We start from the raw sequence: 15,215 nt of genomic DNA on the forward strand, positions 1-15,215 counted from the left end.
ATCGCAGAGGCATAAAGAGTTGAGCTGATCAGATGCAGACGAGACCATGTATGAGTACATGAGCTCACAAAGATTGGAGCTGTCAGTTCCCAGTTGAGTTGATGAGTATGATGAACAGTGCCTGAGACACAAGACGTTTACCGTTTTATCATATGATTGCCCAAAACACAATAAAATCTCTGCTGGTCTTTAGCTGATAGCTTCTACGAAAATGACGTCGCTCGGTGACACACATGGGTCAGTGTTGTCCCTTCACATTCAAAAAAAGCCAGAAATTTTTTAAAAATTTTTTTCTTCTTTTTTATTTATTTATCACCTACCGTTCTCAATTACTGCGTTTGTAAAAGATGGTTTGTCAATGGACTTCAACCATCCAGCCCAACAATTAATGTCCAAAATAATACTAATAAAGGTCTGATCTTTGATAACAGTTGGCTGTTTTGTTTCATTTTCCAAGGTGGGGTTTTGATCATTTCTTGGTGCAATAACTTGGTTTGTGTGAAAAGCTGAAGCGGTATGTCTACTTGCTGCTGCTGCTGAGGAGTGAGGACCCAAAGGAGGATGGAGAAGGTTGCTGAAGAGACGCAGAGGAAGAGGAAAGTTCCTGAGGAGGTGGGCAATGGCGAAAATGGTGGTGGAGCTGAAGAGGATCAACAGAGGCAAAAAAGAAGTAGGCAAAAAAGTGACGGAATTCTGGGAAATGGGGATCAGGACACTGCAGGTGAGCTGGTTGAAGGATGGTTTGGCGGTGGTCTGAGTGTTGGTGAAGAAATTGCTCGCCTTTTTGGTGAAGTGAGTGGTGGGAGTGTTGGCCTTGGTATTGATGGCATTGATGGTGAAGGTGTGAATTTCTGGGGTGGTGGAAATGGACAAGACACTGAGGTTGGTGGGTTTGATGTAGCTGCATGCAAATTTGGTGGTCAAGGTTTCGGTTTGGAAGAAATTCAAGATGGGTTCGGTGTAGCTGGTTCTGAAAATGGTGGTAGAATTTTGAGTTGTGACAATTTTGGATATGGGTTTGTTGAAAATAAGAACCCAGATGGAGGTTTGGGTCTTGATGGCAGAGGCATTCAGTTTTGGGGCAGTGAAAATTCTTGTGGACTTGGTGGTGGGATGCTGGATGGTGAGGGAAACCAAGTTGTTGGGTCTTCTGATCTATATGCTTGTAAAAATGCCGGTGAAGGAATTCAAGGCCTATTTGGTGGCGACAGAGGTGGACTTGGAGGTCTTTTAAGAGGTGAGAGTGATCAGTTTTGTGGTGGTAAAGCCGTTTCTGCAAATGTTGATGATAAAAGAGTTCAAGGCTGTTTAAGTGAAAATGCATCTGGAAATAAAGGTAAAATTTTGGAGAGTCAGGACGAATATGGTGAAGGTAGACGTGGAGATGATGCTAGAGAAGAGGTGGCCCGGTCAAAAGGTAAGCGTGGGAGGCCAAAAGGATCAAAGAACAAGAAGAAGATTCTTGAGGCTGAAGAGGGCATTAAACAGTTGGGTGGAATTTCCAGAGACAATGTGGGCGGAGAAGAGATTGCGAGGCCGAAGAGTAAGCAAGGAAGGCCAAAGGGGTCCACGAACAAGAAAAAGAAGGATCTTGCAAATGATAAGAATGAGGATGTGCCTGTTGACAATGTGGATGGTGAAGACTCTGTGAGGCGAAAGAGTAAGCAAGGTCGACCAAAGGGTTCTAAAACTAAAAAGAAAGATGTTGTCAATGGTAAAAGTGATGCTGTGCCTGTTTTGGGTGAAAATACTAAGGATTTGGTTGCCGTAGCCACTCCTGGTAATGAAGTTGGGAATGTGATTGTTTTGCCAAAGACAAAGCTTGGTCGACCAAAGGGTTCGAAGACCAAGCGAAATCTTACAGGTGAGGAAAATCATGGCACGGCAGGATCAGGAGCTGTTGCTGTGGGCATTGACATATCAGTTCCGCCTATTGGTTTGGAGAAACGAATGATTGCTCTTATGGGTGAACAAAACAGGAAAATGGAAGTTAAAGCGTGCAGTGGTTATGAATTTGGAGATGAGATTGTGCAGTTGAAGGAAAAAGGTGGTTTGCCTACGAAGACAATTCCTGTAAATGATGGAAATAGTGCAATGTCAAGCGAAACTTCGGGCAGAAATTGCACTGGTAGATTGATGGCCTGTTTGACGGGTTTGGAAAAAGTGAGGCCAAATCTTGTAAGCAAGGGAGATAAGGGGCTGCCTGGTGAATCCACTTGTGGAAGTGAGTTTGTCCAGCCAAAGGTTAAGCGTGGCCGATTCAAGGATCCCAAGAAGAATAAGAAAAAGCTTGTAGAAACAGAAAATCAGGAAATTCCTGGGGACATCCTGGATGCTAATGATGGCACTGATAGAACACTTCTTGCGACAGGTTTGAAGAATGAGAGACCTGTCCTTACAGGTGAGAAAGATATGCAATCGAATAAGGAAGCTTTTGATAGCAATGAAGATGGATATGAGACTGCTCAGCCAAAGAGCAAGCGCGGTCGACCAAAGGGTTCAAAGACTAAGAAGAAGAAAGTTTCTGGTCAAGATAATCAGAGAAACCCCAGCAAATTTGTGAGTGGTAATGATGGTAAGGTTGAGGTGGTCTGTTCAACCGGGTTGGAGAATGAAATCTTTGTTGGAAAAGAAGTGGGGAGATTGCCAGGTCAAGCCACTTCCGAAAATGGAGGTGGAAATGAGTTTTTACAGCCAAGGGGTAGGCGCGGCCGACCGAAGGGTTCAAAGAGCAAGAAGAAAAATCTTTCCGGTGATGAAAAAAGGGAAGTGCCTACTGAAGTCATGGGTGGTATGAATGGCAGATATCAGACTGATTTGTGTACGAGTTTGGAAAATGGGGGGCCTATTCTTGTAGGTAAGGAAGCTGTTGAAATGAAAGTTGGAAATGAAATTGTCAAGGTGAAGAATAAGCGTGGTCGGCCAAAGGGTTCAAAGACTAGGAAGAAGAATATTTTAGGTAAGGAAATTCAAGGAATGCCTAGTGAAACAGTAGTTGGTGATCATGATGATGGTAAAGATACTTTTCTGATGAGTTTGGAGAATGAGATGACCATTCTTGTGGGTGAGGAAGATAAGAGAATGCCTGCTGAAGCATCTGGTTATAATGAAGGAGGAAATGAGGTTGCCCAACAAAACAGTAGACGTGGCCGACCTAAAGGTTCAAAAAACAATAAACTTAAGGCTACTGTTGGAGAATATCAAAGCCAGGAAGCAGAAAAGGTTGGAAAAATTAGTGGTGGGGATGAAAGTTCACAGAATAAGCGAGGCCGGCCTAAGGGTTCAAAGAACAAGAGAAGATTTTTGAGTAAGATTACAGTGCTGAAGCATCAAATGTCGGCATCTCTCTTAGAGGTAGAATATCAGAAAGAAACGGATTTGAAGGAGAAATTTCCTGTGAGGCAATCGAAGAACTCTGACGATACAGAGAGCAATAACCATAACAGGCCTAGAGGGAGACCTAGGAAGTTCAACAACCAACAACTGAATGCCAGTGACTTTCACAGAGGAAAATCTACTGATACATCTGTGAGTTGTCCTAAATTCGTTAATGCATTAATTGATTGTCATTTGGAATTTATACTTTTACAGGTTTTAATAATTCAAATATTTTATTGCATTCTACTCTAACAATTTTTTCTTTTAGGATGATAACAGTAGGAAAAAGGAGAGTTTAATGTGCCACCAGTGCTTGAGGAATGACAGAAAAGGTGTTGTCATTTGTTTAAATTGCAGAAAGAAACGCTATTGCTATGATTGTGTTGCAAAGTGGTAATGATCTACTCATTGAGAAAGACTTTTTTAACGATTCTCAGCTTGAGTTTAGTAGCTCCAATTTATAGTCATAAAGAATTTCCCCAATTCTAGTATGTAGGATTATTTGGTTGCACAAAGTAGATTTTTCATTAACGAAGTAGGTCGTGGGACTTCTGTTTCGTCATTGTCAATTAGTATCAATGTTCTTATATATCGCTGATATGGATGAGTCTCATCAAATTTTTCTGATGGTACTTTCAAATAAATGAACAGGTACCCAGACAAGACAAGAAAGGACATAGAAATTGCTTGTCCTTATTGTCGTGGTAACTGCAACTGCAGAATATGCCTCAAGGAGTATTTAGTTGTGATGGTGTGTGCATTACGTTGATTTTCTTCTTCTCTCTGTTTCTTTTCTTCCTATTCTGGTTATGTATTTTCTTTTTGGACCAAACAAAGTACTTGCTTTACAGGCTGGGAATGAAGGAACAGATGCAAATGTTAAGTTGCAAAAGTTGCTTTACTTGCTATGCAAGACGCTGCCTCTCCTTAGGCATATTCAACAGGAGCAGATGTCCGAGTTAGATGTGGAAGGCTGTTTACGAGGTATTGTAATATAATACTTTTCTCCTTTAGCTTTAATTGCTAGATTGACCGTTCAGAAATCATAATGCTTAAGGACAGGTTTTCCCCCTCTTGTTTCATAGGTATCCAATTGACAGAAGAGGATCTCACGAGATCTATACTAGAGGATGATGATCGAGTGTATTGGTATCATCTCATTCTCCCTGATGATTGAAATTGAGACACTAATTATCTATTAGTTGTTTTTTCAGAAATTTCATTCGTATGTGTATATGTATATGTATATGTTCTCTTATGTTGGTAAATAGAATAGTTTGGTGGAGTAACTGTTCTGTCTTTGTTGTTTTGATGTCAACTGTTATTCTCTTATTGGGTAGGATTGGACCTAACTGGTGGCATAGTTTTCTGGGTTTATTTTTACTCACATTCTTGGGACTATAGAAAACCAGTGACCCTGTGCTGTCTATGTACATTGTATAAGACATATGATGTAGTTATCAGGATTGAAGCGGTGTGCTTGTGTATTTGATGAATCTCATTTCTTCCAATATAACATTTTCTTGGTGAATCATTCTTTATGTCCTAGATACGAGGATTGTGAAATTTTTCTCTCCCTGTTTTTCAGTCAAAAGTATTTATTGTTTCGTTCATATGGTACAAAGTTTGTGACCTTGTACAAATTCAACAGTGACAATTGCAATACATCCATTGTCAATTTCCACAGAAGCTGCCCCAATCCTGATTGTTCTTATGATCTCTGTCTCACTTGTTGTTCGGAACTAAGGGAAGTATGCCAGCCTAGAGGTGGTGAAGCAGAATCTTCTCATCAGCAGTATTGCGAAAGAGCATATGGTCAAGGCCCAGTCTCAAATGGCAGCCATATTCCTGCAAATGGGAATAGATATGTATCCCAGAGCCAAATGGCCATACCAGTAAATAGGTGCACAAATCATATGTCATCCGACTTTCCTGATTGGATAGCAGAAGCTGATGGTAGGATTCCTTGTCCTCCAAAAGCACGAGGAGGTTGTGGTACCAAGTTACTTGAACTGAGACGAATCTTTGAAGCTAATTGGGTTGAAAAACTAATTTCGAGTTCTGAATACCTCACTATCAATTATCAGTCACCAGATATTGACTTTTCTCAAGAATGTTCTTTGTGCCATCCTATCAGTTCTGCTGGAAGTGGAGTAAAAGCTTCTGAAGTAAGGCAGGCAGCTTATAGGGAAAACTGTCATGATAACTCTCTCTACTGCCCAAATGCTGTTCATCTGGGAGACAATGATATTGAGCATTTCCAGTTACACTGGATGAGAGGTGAACCTGTTGTGGTAAGAAATGTACGTGAAAAGGCTTCTGGCCTTAGCTGGGAACCAATGGTCATGTGGAGGGCTTTTATTGGGGCAAAAAAAGTATTAAAAGAGGAGGCAGTCAGGGTTAAAGCCATTGATTGCCTGGATTGGTGTGAGGTATGTGGGAATTTTCAACAGGTTGAACTTGATTTTGCATTTTACTCTTTCCTATCTGATTATTTCTTTATTTCTTTATACTTTTGCACAGTGTTAGTAATTGCTAACATTTAATCTCCACTGCTTAAAATGAGGTTTTGATCATTCAGTCACAGCACTACCAGTGATTCTGCCTGCAGTTGCCTTATTTAGACTGCTTACATAATTTCTTGCACTTTTTGTGTTTACTGATATTTTTTTTTCCAGAAAAAGTTCTCTCTTGCACTTTTAATTTGTAACTTTCTCTTTCAATTTGGCGCTGCAGGTTGAGATTAATATTTTTCAGTTCTTTAAGGGCTATATAGAGGGCCGTAGGTATAGTAATGGGTGGCCAGAGATGTTGAAGCTGAAGGATTGGCCTCCATCCAATTCCTTTGAAGAGTGTTTACCGAGGCACGGTGCTGAATTTATTGCCATGCTTCCGTTCAGTGACTATACCCATTCCAAATCAGGTGTACTAAATCTTGCTACAAAGCTTCCTATTGTTTTAAAGCCAGACTTGGGACCAAAGACATACATTGCTTATGGATCAATGGAGGAGCTTGGTAGAGGTGATTCAGTAACCAAACTGCATTGTGACATTTCTGATGCGGTACACAATTACCCTTGTAAAATTTTGATATTTTAGTTACCATGTTCTAAGGCTTATGTGTTGTTTCTTTTATCAATTTTGGATTTATTCTTGATTAGCAATCGTTTCCTGTTGTACTTGTTTGCTTTTCTATGCAATCAACTCAAGAAGTCATACTGTTTTCATAATTTCTATTTAGGTTAATGTACTGACACACACAACCGAAGTAAAGATTCCTCCCGGACAGCGTAAAATCATCGACCAATTACAGAAGAAATATGGAGCTGAAAAGGAAATAATTGAAGAAAAATCATGTAATGAAGAATACTTTGAGCCTTCTAATGTGACAGAAGACATGAAGTTTGTCAATGAGGCAGATTTCTCACAGAAACTATTTTCAGGCAATGTTATTAACAACTTAGAGTCTCGGGAGTCTGATTCAAATTCAAGCACAAATGTTCAAAGTAATGATACTTCAGAGGTTGAATATGGAGGTGCTGTGTGGGACATTTTTCGTCGGCAAGATGTACCTAAGTTAATAGAATACCTACTGAAGCATCACAAAGAATTCCACCACATCAATAATGCCCCTGTGAATTCTGTGCGTATCATTGGCTATCACCTTGGCACATATTATTTTGATTTAAGTCACTCTAAGTTGATGTGCTGATCTTAAACTTGCTTCAGGTTATTCATCCTATTCATGACCAGACGCTTTATCTAGATGAGAAGCATAAAAAGAAGTTGAAGGAAGAGTTTGGTAAGAAATTGCATATCTTTAGCGAGTTATTAATGTTGAACAGAATTGTAAAACTGAGTCATTTTGACTTAATAGCATTACCGACCGTGAATATTACCCTTTTTCAGATGTTGAGCCTTGGACATTTGAGCAACACCTTGGTGAGGCTGTTTTCATTCCTGCTGGATGCCCACATCAAGTGAGAAATAGGCAGGTGAGGTTTCCTCCCATCAATATGCCAATTTATCATGACTTCGTTTCTTTAGTACTGCTATTTTGTCAGTATTTATCCGATGTATCAAGTTTGATACTGTTCTCATTTTCTTCTCAGTCATGCATTAAAGTGGCCCTTGACTTTGTTTCCCCCGAAAATGTTCAAGAATGCATTCGGTTAACAGAGGAGTTTCGCTTGCTTCCAGAAAACCATAGATCCAAGGAAGATAAATTGGAGGTAGTGTTATTTTGGATTGTTTATACAGCACGTCATTAGATGGTTTTGCAGCCTCATTTATTTGAGCGTAATAGGTTGAATCACTAGTAAAGCATGCAGTTGGCTTCTCAGCCATATGATTATATGATTTTCTTGTTATGTATTGTTAGCTTCAGGAGTGAGATGATGCATCTCTGTCCAACCAAAATATATCCATCTTCATATCTAAAATTGAGCACACAATGCCATGTAAGAATATGCTACTGACTTGTTAAACTTGTACAGGATAACTAACTGGTTAGGACGAACTTATATATTTCTGTGGATTTTTATGGAATATTACCTGCGCTAAAAGAAAATGTTGCATACTTAATCTTGTATGGTACTTGGTAGAATGCATAAGGGCTTTAGAGATTTTGCTGTTTTCAGGTGAAGAAGATGGCCCTATATGCAGCAAGTGATGCTATAAGTGAAGCCAAAAATCTGATGTCTGTAAAGTGAGTGTGAATGATCTTACTCTCGACTTCATTATCTTTTTTACATGTATGACAAAATAAGCCATGTGTTCATGGATTTCAATGGAATTCAATGGAATTGGTAGATTTCTTCCCGTGCAGAATATTTATGATTTGCCTTTTTTCTGTGGGAAAAAGAAATGTCTACTGTCTTTCACTAACATTATCTGCAGCATTTGTATAGTCGTTATGATTATTGGTTCTTGTTTTCCGTTTACTGGGTTCTGATTGTTTTCATTGACCTTGAAGTTCTTTAAACGGGCCCAGGAAGCTTAGGAGCAGCCGTTCCAATTCAAAGTGCCAATTGGAGAAGTAGATGCTAGCTTGTTATCGTGTTGTAGATCTATTTGACTACAAATGCTGGTTGTTGTCAGCATATTAACTCACAACCATTCTCCATTTGTAGAGCTTAGAATTATGAATCCCAAGTGTCTGTAGACTGTAGAGAAGACTGTAGAGAAGTGGTCTTTTGTTCTTTTGGTCTTTAGTCTTCATTTTCATGGTATGGGGCCGTGAGCACGCATGTTCAGATGAACCACTACTTCACTTTGCTGCATTGTATTTGTACAGGAAGAACTATATTTCATGTAAATGATATGGAAGCTTCGTATGACAATTTTGATATTTGTATTGAATCAGTTCAAATTGTTCAATCAAATTTTATGGGACCAAAAATTTGTACCTTTTATTGACAAAAAAGAAAAAGAAAAAAAGAAAAGGCAATGATTCAAATCAAGATTTATATGGTACCCTATATCAAATCACAAAAAGAAAATAAAAATTCCGATCCAGTATAAAAATGGTCCGGATTATGTATTATATATTTCACTTACTAATGGTATAGAAATGTATTCATTTCCTTTCACAAGCATATGAATTTTACAAATTATCACAAATTCAACTCAACTTATTAACTTATATAAGTTAAAATTTGTATTTCAATATAACGTAATGTCTCTTTCCCATTCCTTAGCCGGAAATATATGTGGGCTTTGTACACACAACCCATCACACGATGAGAGCTGGCTATGCCCGAAGCCATTACCTCTTTTTAATATCTATTAACTTTAATGGATTCTTTCTTTTTTTATTTCTATAGTGGAGATAGTCACACGTAATTGTACCTTCTGAATTATTACATTCATTTTTTTTTTCTCTTTTGTCATGGTTAATGTGTATAAATTGAATTGAGATAACAATTGGATTTGGTGTCTCATCTCTACTCTAAATGCTATTTGTCCAATAATCTAACATTAATATTATGGTTTCCTTTGGAGGGATATATGATTTTGACCAAATTAGTTATTAGTTAAATTACATTTTTATCCTTTCAGTTAGAACGACGTCTTAAAACCTTAAAACAAAACCCCGCTTAAAGCCTTCGTGAAGTGGATATTCAAGTAAACCTCAAGCCTTGTTCTGACATTCAGATATTTTCGTTTTTATTTTTTCCCTGTTTCTTGCAAGTTACAATCGAGCTCAAATATCTCCGGTTCCTTTCCTTGCACTCTTCTTCTAATTTCATTTCCATCATCAAAATTCCCCGACCATACATGATATTCACAAAATCTTAGATAAACCCATTTCAATTCACCGTCAGTTTTGCCAAGCCTCTGTTGAAGTTTTTATTTTTGACCCATCTATCTATGAACTCTAAAGCTCCGATTTTCCTTTCCTAATTTGCCTCCATATTCCTTCGTTTTCCCAGAACACGTCACGCCCCTAATGGCTGCGGCGCTCAGATCTAAACCCTCCAGGGATACTGTGTCGTCTACCGTCTCTCAATTCAGATACTTTGTCTTCAATTACTTGCATGCCGGTCGAGTTGTCAATTCTCACTATGCGCACCGTACCAAAAATGAAGACTTGTTCATGAACACTCCCTACCACTTCACTTCGTTCAAACCCGTGGCGCTCGGTGGCAACTTTGTCGAAAAGGGTTCGCAAATTTTCGATCGCCCGAGAGTTGCCCAGAAAACTAGCAAGAATAGTGATAGGAATTGGGGACGAAAATTGTGCAGCAGTAGGTGTAATAGTGTTCTTTCCTCGCAAGGAGACCCACCCGAGGTATGGTCCGGTGATGGAATTGTGGTTCGGGCCGGTCCCAGCTCGAATTTGGTTCGTGGAAGCGGTGGAGGTGGTGGTCCGAGCCCTGGTTCGGGAGGTGGGTTTGAGTCCAATTCCAAGGATGAGTGTTGGGGTGGTTCCAGTTTGGGTAACAATTTTCCTACACCCAAGGAAATTTGTAAAGGGCTTGACAAGTTTGTAATTGGGCAAGAGCAGGCCAAGAAGGTGAATTTTTTTTTTTCTTTTTTGTGCTTCTCTTTTGGAGTAGTTCCTATCATCGTATGTGAAATTTTATGTTTCTGCAATTCTTCTGAATTTTTTTGTCTTGAATGGATGCAGGTACTATCTGTTGCTGTTTACAATCACTATAAGAGGATATATCATGAGTCCCTGCAGAAGTGGTCAGCTCCATATCTATATGCATATCTTGTTTGAGTCTGTATTTTATATAGAGAAAAATAATTTGGAGCTGGAATTGTCGCATAAGTGCAGTTGCACTTAATATAATTCGTAGCTATAAGTCAGAAAGATTGACAGTCAATTTAGTTTTGGTTTCTCTCAAAACTTGACTGAACTGACTGATGCTTGCTCACACCTAATTTTAAACATTTGGGACTTGGCTTTTTAACGTTCTGCTTCTTTGGAAGTTAGGTCTGCAGGAGATTCAGGTAACAGCAAAGTAGATGCAATGGATGATGATAGAGTGGAGCTTGAAAAAAGTAACATTCTTCTAATGGGGCCAACAGGGTCAGGTAATTTATAGTTATCCTGGAACACTGCTGGAAATTTGTGTCCTTAATGATTTCTTGGTTGGATGTCTTTTCATTGTTTGCTTTTATGTTTTCATCAGTAAGTTTCTTTTGGTGACCGGTCTCACTTGTTCTCTTTCATGCTCTTTCAAGGACAGGGAAGACACTACTCGCCAAAACCTTGGCACGGTTTGTGAATGTTCCCTTTGTTATTGCAGATGCAACAACATTAACTCAGGAAAGTTTTGTTTTTCTTTGTTGGTCATTTATACAGTCAGTGGTTATGTTTCCTTGTTATTTTAAGTCACTATGTATTATGCAATGATCAGCCCTGTATGCTTTGTTGAGAAACTGGCTTTCATGATCTCAAGAATATTCAACATACATGCATCACTTTTTATTTAGGTTCTTGTCTAAAATTCTCTTTACGATGTTGTTGAGAATTATAAGAGTTCAGTGTGGATTTCAATTGCATGTTCCTCTTATTCTGATGGCCGCGACACCATGTTATTCCTTGCAGGCAGGATATGTCGGGGAAGATGTGGAGTCAATTTTATACAAGCTCCTTACGGTATATTTTCTTTTGTATTTGCGTGTTTCTGGATTTTGTGAATCAATCCCCTATGCTCAATTTGGAGTTCTCTATTTCGTGTTATATGAGTAACTAGTTCATCTATGTTATTTACTTATATGGTTATTACGGTTAGTAATCTCAAGGTCATCCATGTGCATCTTATTCAATGATAGGTTGCTGATTATAATGTAGCAGCTGCACAGCAGGGAATTGTGTATATTGATGAAGTTGACAAGATTACCAAAAAGGTTCACTTACCTTTCTGTATGTTTATCTCTCTCTCTCTCTCTCTCTCTCTCTGGGAGAGGTTTACTGCTCTGTTATGTGTTCCAATATCTGCTCATATTTTGCAGGCTGAGAGCCTAAATATTAGTAGAGATGTATCTGGAGAGGGTGTTCAACAGGCATTACTAAAGATGCTGGAAGGGACAGTAAGTGCACCTTTTACATAATTTGTTAGCGCTAGTACTAGTGGGAATCATGGAGATGGCATGTTGGTTAAGACTGGGTCAGGACCCGTCTCTAGATAATCTTGTCCTCTGTTATAAATGACTCATTATGACTTGATTCATTTAAAGATTATAACCGATATTGGAAGTTCATTGTAATCTGATCTGAGGTGTTCTTTCTGATCTAGATTGTGAATGTTCCTGAGAAGGGAGCTCGAAAGCACCCTAGAGGAGAAAATATTCAGGTATGTCAGTGGCCTAAGATATATATCTCAGTTACCTCCATATTCATATTGTTTATTTCAGTGGCTTAAGATAAATGTCTCAGTTACCTACATATTCATATTGTAGTAAACTGTTTATGTACTAGCTCATGAATAAAATTATGTATTGATCACAAAATAAGCTTATTTTGGTTCTTCCTGTATTCTGATTAGCTGATTTTCGGTGTTGTCAAGTGTTGGGTAGAACCTTGAAAATCAGTTCGTAATTTTACTCTTTTGTACCCCATGTTTCTTCACAGATTGACACAAAGGATATTCTCTTCATCTGCGGGGGTGCCTTTATTGACTTGGAGAAAACAATCTCAGAAAGGTTATCCTAACACTGAAATTATGCTGTCTTTTGTTTTTCTTTCTCTCTCTCTAAATGTATGCCTTTTGCTTGTCTTACAGACGCCAAGATTCCTCTATTGGGTTTGGTGCTCCAGTTAGAGCAAATATGAGGACTGGCGGTGTTACAGATGCTGCTGTTACATCATCCTTATTGGAGACTGTAAGTTCCCATCAGTTTTGAATTAACACGTAACAGCTTATGTAGGCTTCCTTTTCTGTTTTAATCTTTTGATAAGAAATTCCAGTTGTTTCTAATAAATACCATGCTTTATATTAGAAATTTATACTCTATGAAAACTGGTTTCCTTGACAGGTTGAAAGTAGTGATCTTATTCGATATGGTTTGATACCTGAATTTGTTGGCCGGTTTCCCATCCTTGTCAGTTTGTCAGCACTAACCGAAAATCAATTAGTTCAGGTATTACATTGTGTTCCTTTTCTTTCTGTCGAAACAGCTCTGCCATCTATTTGTGGAAAATGTCATTTGCACAACCATTTCTAATCTCAGTAATAGTCTTTATGGAATGACCACTAATTATTCATATTAGAATCAATGAGATGGCAGGATGAATGAACTGTATCAACTATCATTATGCATAACTGAGCTTCAGAATAAGTTATTTGAAATTTTCTCCCCTTTGAGAGGAAAAATATTTGGCATGAGTATATTTTTGTTGATGTGATGATCTACTTATTCAAGCTTCAAAATGCCCACTCATAGCTTTTACAAGAACTCGTCTTTTTGTCGGAGTCTATTTAATGTTATTTGTTAAATGTACTGTCAATGTGTTTGTTAACGGAAAAGATGTTTTGTAGGTCCTAACAGAGCCAAAAAATGCCCTAGGGAAACAATACAAGAAGATGTTCCGAATGAATGGTGTAAGTAATCCTTCTCTGGCCCTGCATAGAGCATTCACAGTTCCAGGTTATTTGTTCAACATCTTGGTTTTGCACACTTCTAATGATATCGTTGCTTGTTTATGTTCAACTTGCAGAGTCTGTTGTCCTATGTAATTCTCTCACTTCCATGGTCCGCAATCATGATTGTTTTTTTTATCTAAATTTGTTTGTGCTTTACTTCTCTCAGGTCAAACTGCATTTCACAGAAAGTGCCTTGAGATTAATTGCTAGAAAAGCAATATCAAAAAACACGGGAGCTCGTGGTTTACGGGCAATTTTAGAAAATATATTGATGGATGCGATGTATGAGGTACTGCCACTTCTCCTTTCTTTAGCATTCTCAACCTGGTATACAAAGTGCAAAAGAAATTTCCTGCTGGTAGTCTGTATGCCATCAACGTTAGAGGCAAAAGAGAGTAAGAGGAGTATCTTGCCTCGTTTTGGTGCAAATCTGCATCTATAAATGACGACTTCTTAAATCCAATTATTCAAATTAGACATATTATTCACTTGTAAGATTCCCGAAGCAAGTCACAGTACTTGGATTATTCCTTTAGGTGCTTGGTTTCCGGAGCCAAGTGCTCAGACATGGAAATCTTTCTTCTCATGTTTGGAATGTTAAATTAGAATTTATTTTGAAATCTGTGCAAAAAGGATTTGGAGATAAACTTTACTAGACTAACATGGAATCATCGCCATTCTTATGGCAAAGGCAGTTAGGACATAATGAGCATTGATTTATGCAATTTGATAGTCTGTTCCAATTGAAGTAGTTGAATTTATTTACAAGAATGGACTGAAGAATTCATTTGGTTCCAAACAGTCTGCTATGGATGATTGATTTCTTTTCAAATCTTTTGCAGATTCCTGATGTTAGAGCTGGTGACGACATAATAGATGCAGTTGTAATTGATGAAGAGGCCGTTGGATCTGAGGCCCAGGGTAGTGGAGCTAAAATCCTCTATGGCAAGGGTGCATTGGATCACTATCTTTCACAAAATAAGGCCAAGGAAGTGGAGGTGCGTATTGCCAATGTGCATGTATCTTGTCAGCTAAATCCTAATTCCAGTTTACCTCCTAGGGATTTTAGATGCTAATGCTTTATTCTTGTCTGGCAGACTGCAACCACGGAGGGGTCGTCGGATGGGGAGCCTGAGGTGGAGACGGAGCTTTCTTCTGTTGTAGCTAGCATGTAACTTAGCTTTTTCTTGGAACTTATTTGTATCCTAATCTTGTACATAATAAACATTTATTTAATAAATCAGATAAGCGTTATTTACAGTTCCTCACAACAAGGGTTTGGGTTCAGTCATGTTGAGGATCAGGATGTATATGTATAATGTATGCTTCGTTGTTAATTGGAAATAGTTATCATATTCAGACCCAGATTCTCACTAACCTCTCTCTCGTATGGTCTCTTATCATAGTTGAAAATTGTATGCTTACCCAGCACCTTAAAAATTGTATGCTATTTTCAGGTCCTGTTTAACCAACAAAACCACTTCTGAATGCTTAACAGAATCACTTGCCATCTACTCTTATGTGTAATATTTCTTGTTTAAGAAGCAATTAACATGTTATATGTGTTAGTAATTTAAGAAGCAATCAATTTGTTTTTGGAAGAAAAAGAGCAAAGTAGCCACGCGTCACATGTGTGGTTCAAAGTGCAGAACAGAAGACAGAACCGTATGTAGGGGTGGGCACGGTTCGGTTTGGACCGGTTTTTGCCTCAAATTAGAACCGATCCAATACTATTCA

General features: G+C 38.5%; 2 protein-coding genes across 5 annotated transcripts; both read left to right on the plus strand.

The window, feature by feature from the left end:
* On the plus strand, positions 333 to 8,742 carry LOC18785058. Of its 4 annotated transcripts, XM_020557048.1 has the most exons (14): positions 334 to 3,528; positions 3,647 to 3,771; positions 4,030 to 4,129; positions 4,230 to 4,362; positions 4,464 to 4,527; positions 5,030 to 5,810; positions 6,115 to 6,441; positions 6,620 to 6,734; positions 6,822 to 7,021; positions 7,108 to 7,180; positions 7,288 to 7,373; positions 7,491 to 7,610; positions 8,019 to 8,086; positions 8,354 to 8,742. In XM_020557048.1, exons 1-14 carry the CDS (start codon positions 562 to 564, stop codon positions 8,418 to 8,420), a joined length of 5,226 nt encoding a protein of 1,741 aa, XP_020412637.1. In that variant the 5' UTR covers positions 334 to 561; the 3' UTR covers positions 8,421 to 8,742. The 4 variants fall into 4 exon arrangements, with proteins under 4 accessions (XP_020412636.1, XP_020412637.1, XP_020412635.1 ...); XM_020557047.1 differs by having other exon boundaries at positions 333 to 3,528; positions 6,620 to 7,021; positions 8,372 to 8,742; XM_020557046.1 differs by having other exon boundaries at positions 6,620 to 7,021.
* On the plus strand, positions 9,479 to 14,843 carry LOC18787118 (CLP protease regulatory subunit CLPX1, mitochondrial). The gene is made up of 15 exons (XM_020556454.1): positions 9,479 to 10,396; positions 10,511 to 10,572; positions 10,823 to 10,923; positions 11,079 to 11,158; positions 11,441 to 11,491; positions 11,668 to 11,742; positions 11,848 to 11,925; positions 12,132 to 12,188; positions 12,467 to 12,537; positions 12,618 to 12,717; positions 12,871 to 12,975; positions 13,374 to 13,436; positions 13,645 to 13,767; positions 14,321 to 14,476; positions 14,576 to 14,843. The coding sequence occupies exons 1-15, from the start codon at positions 9,830 to 9,832 to the stop codon at positions 14,651 to 14,653; spliced, it is 1,767 nt and encodes a 588-aa protein (XP_020412043.1). The 5' UTR covers positions 9,479 to 9,829; the 3' UTR covers positions 14,654 to 14,843.

This window comes from Prunus persica, chromosome G2, assembly GCF_000346465.2.
Source record: "Prunus persica cultivar Lovell chromosome G2, Prunus_persica_NCBIv2, whole genome shotgun sequence".
NCBI lineage: Eukaryota > Viridiplantae > Streptophyta > Magnoliopsida > Rosales > Rosaceae > Prunus > Prunus persica.

Coding starts and splice junctions, on each gene's coding strand:
- LOC18785058 (XM_020557046.1), top strand. CDS start 562: ATGGAGAAGGTTGCTGAAGAGACGCAGAGGAAGAGGAAAGTTCCTGAG. Junction 4,363..4,463: donor TGTGGAAGGCTGTTTACGAG/GTATTGTAATAT, acceptor CTTGTTTCATAG/GTATCCAATTGACAGAAGAG. Junction 7,611..8,018: donor CCAAGGAAGATAAATTGGAG/GTAGTGTTATTT, acceptor TGCTGTTTTCAG/GTGAAGAAGATGGCCCTATA.
- LOC18787118 (XM_020556454.1), top strand. CDS start 9,830: ATGGCTGCGGCGCTCAGATCTAAACCCTCCAGGGATACTGTGTCGTCT. Junction 12,976..13,373: donor CCGAAAATCAATTAGTTCAG/GTATTACATTGT, acceptor GATGTTTTGTAG/GTCCTAACAGAGCCAAAAAA. Junction 13,768..14,320: donor TGATGGATGCGATGTATGAG/GTACTGCCACTT, acceptor AATCTTTTGCAG/ATTCCTGATGTTAGAGCTGG.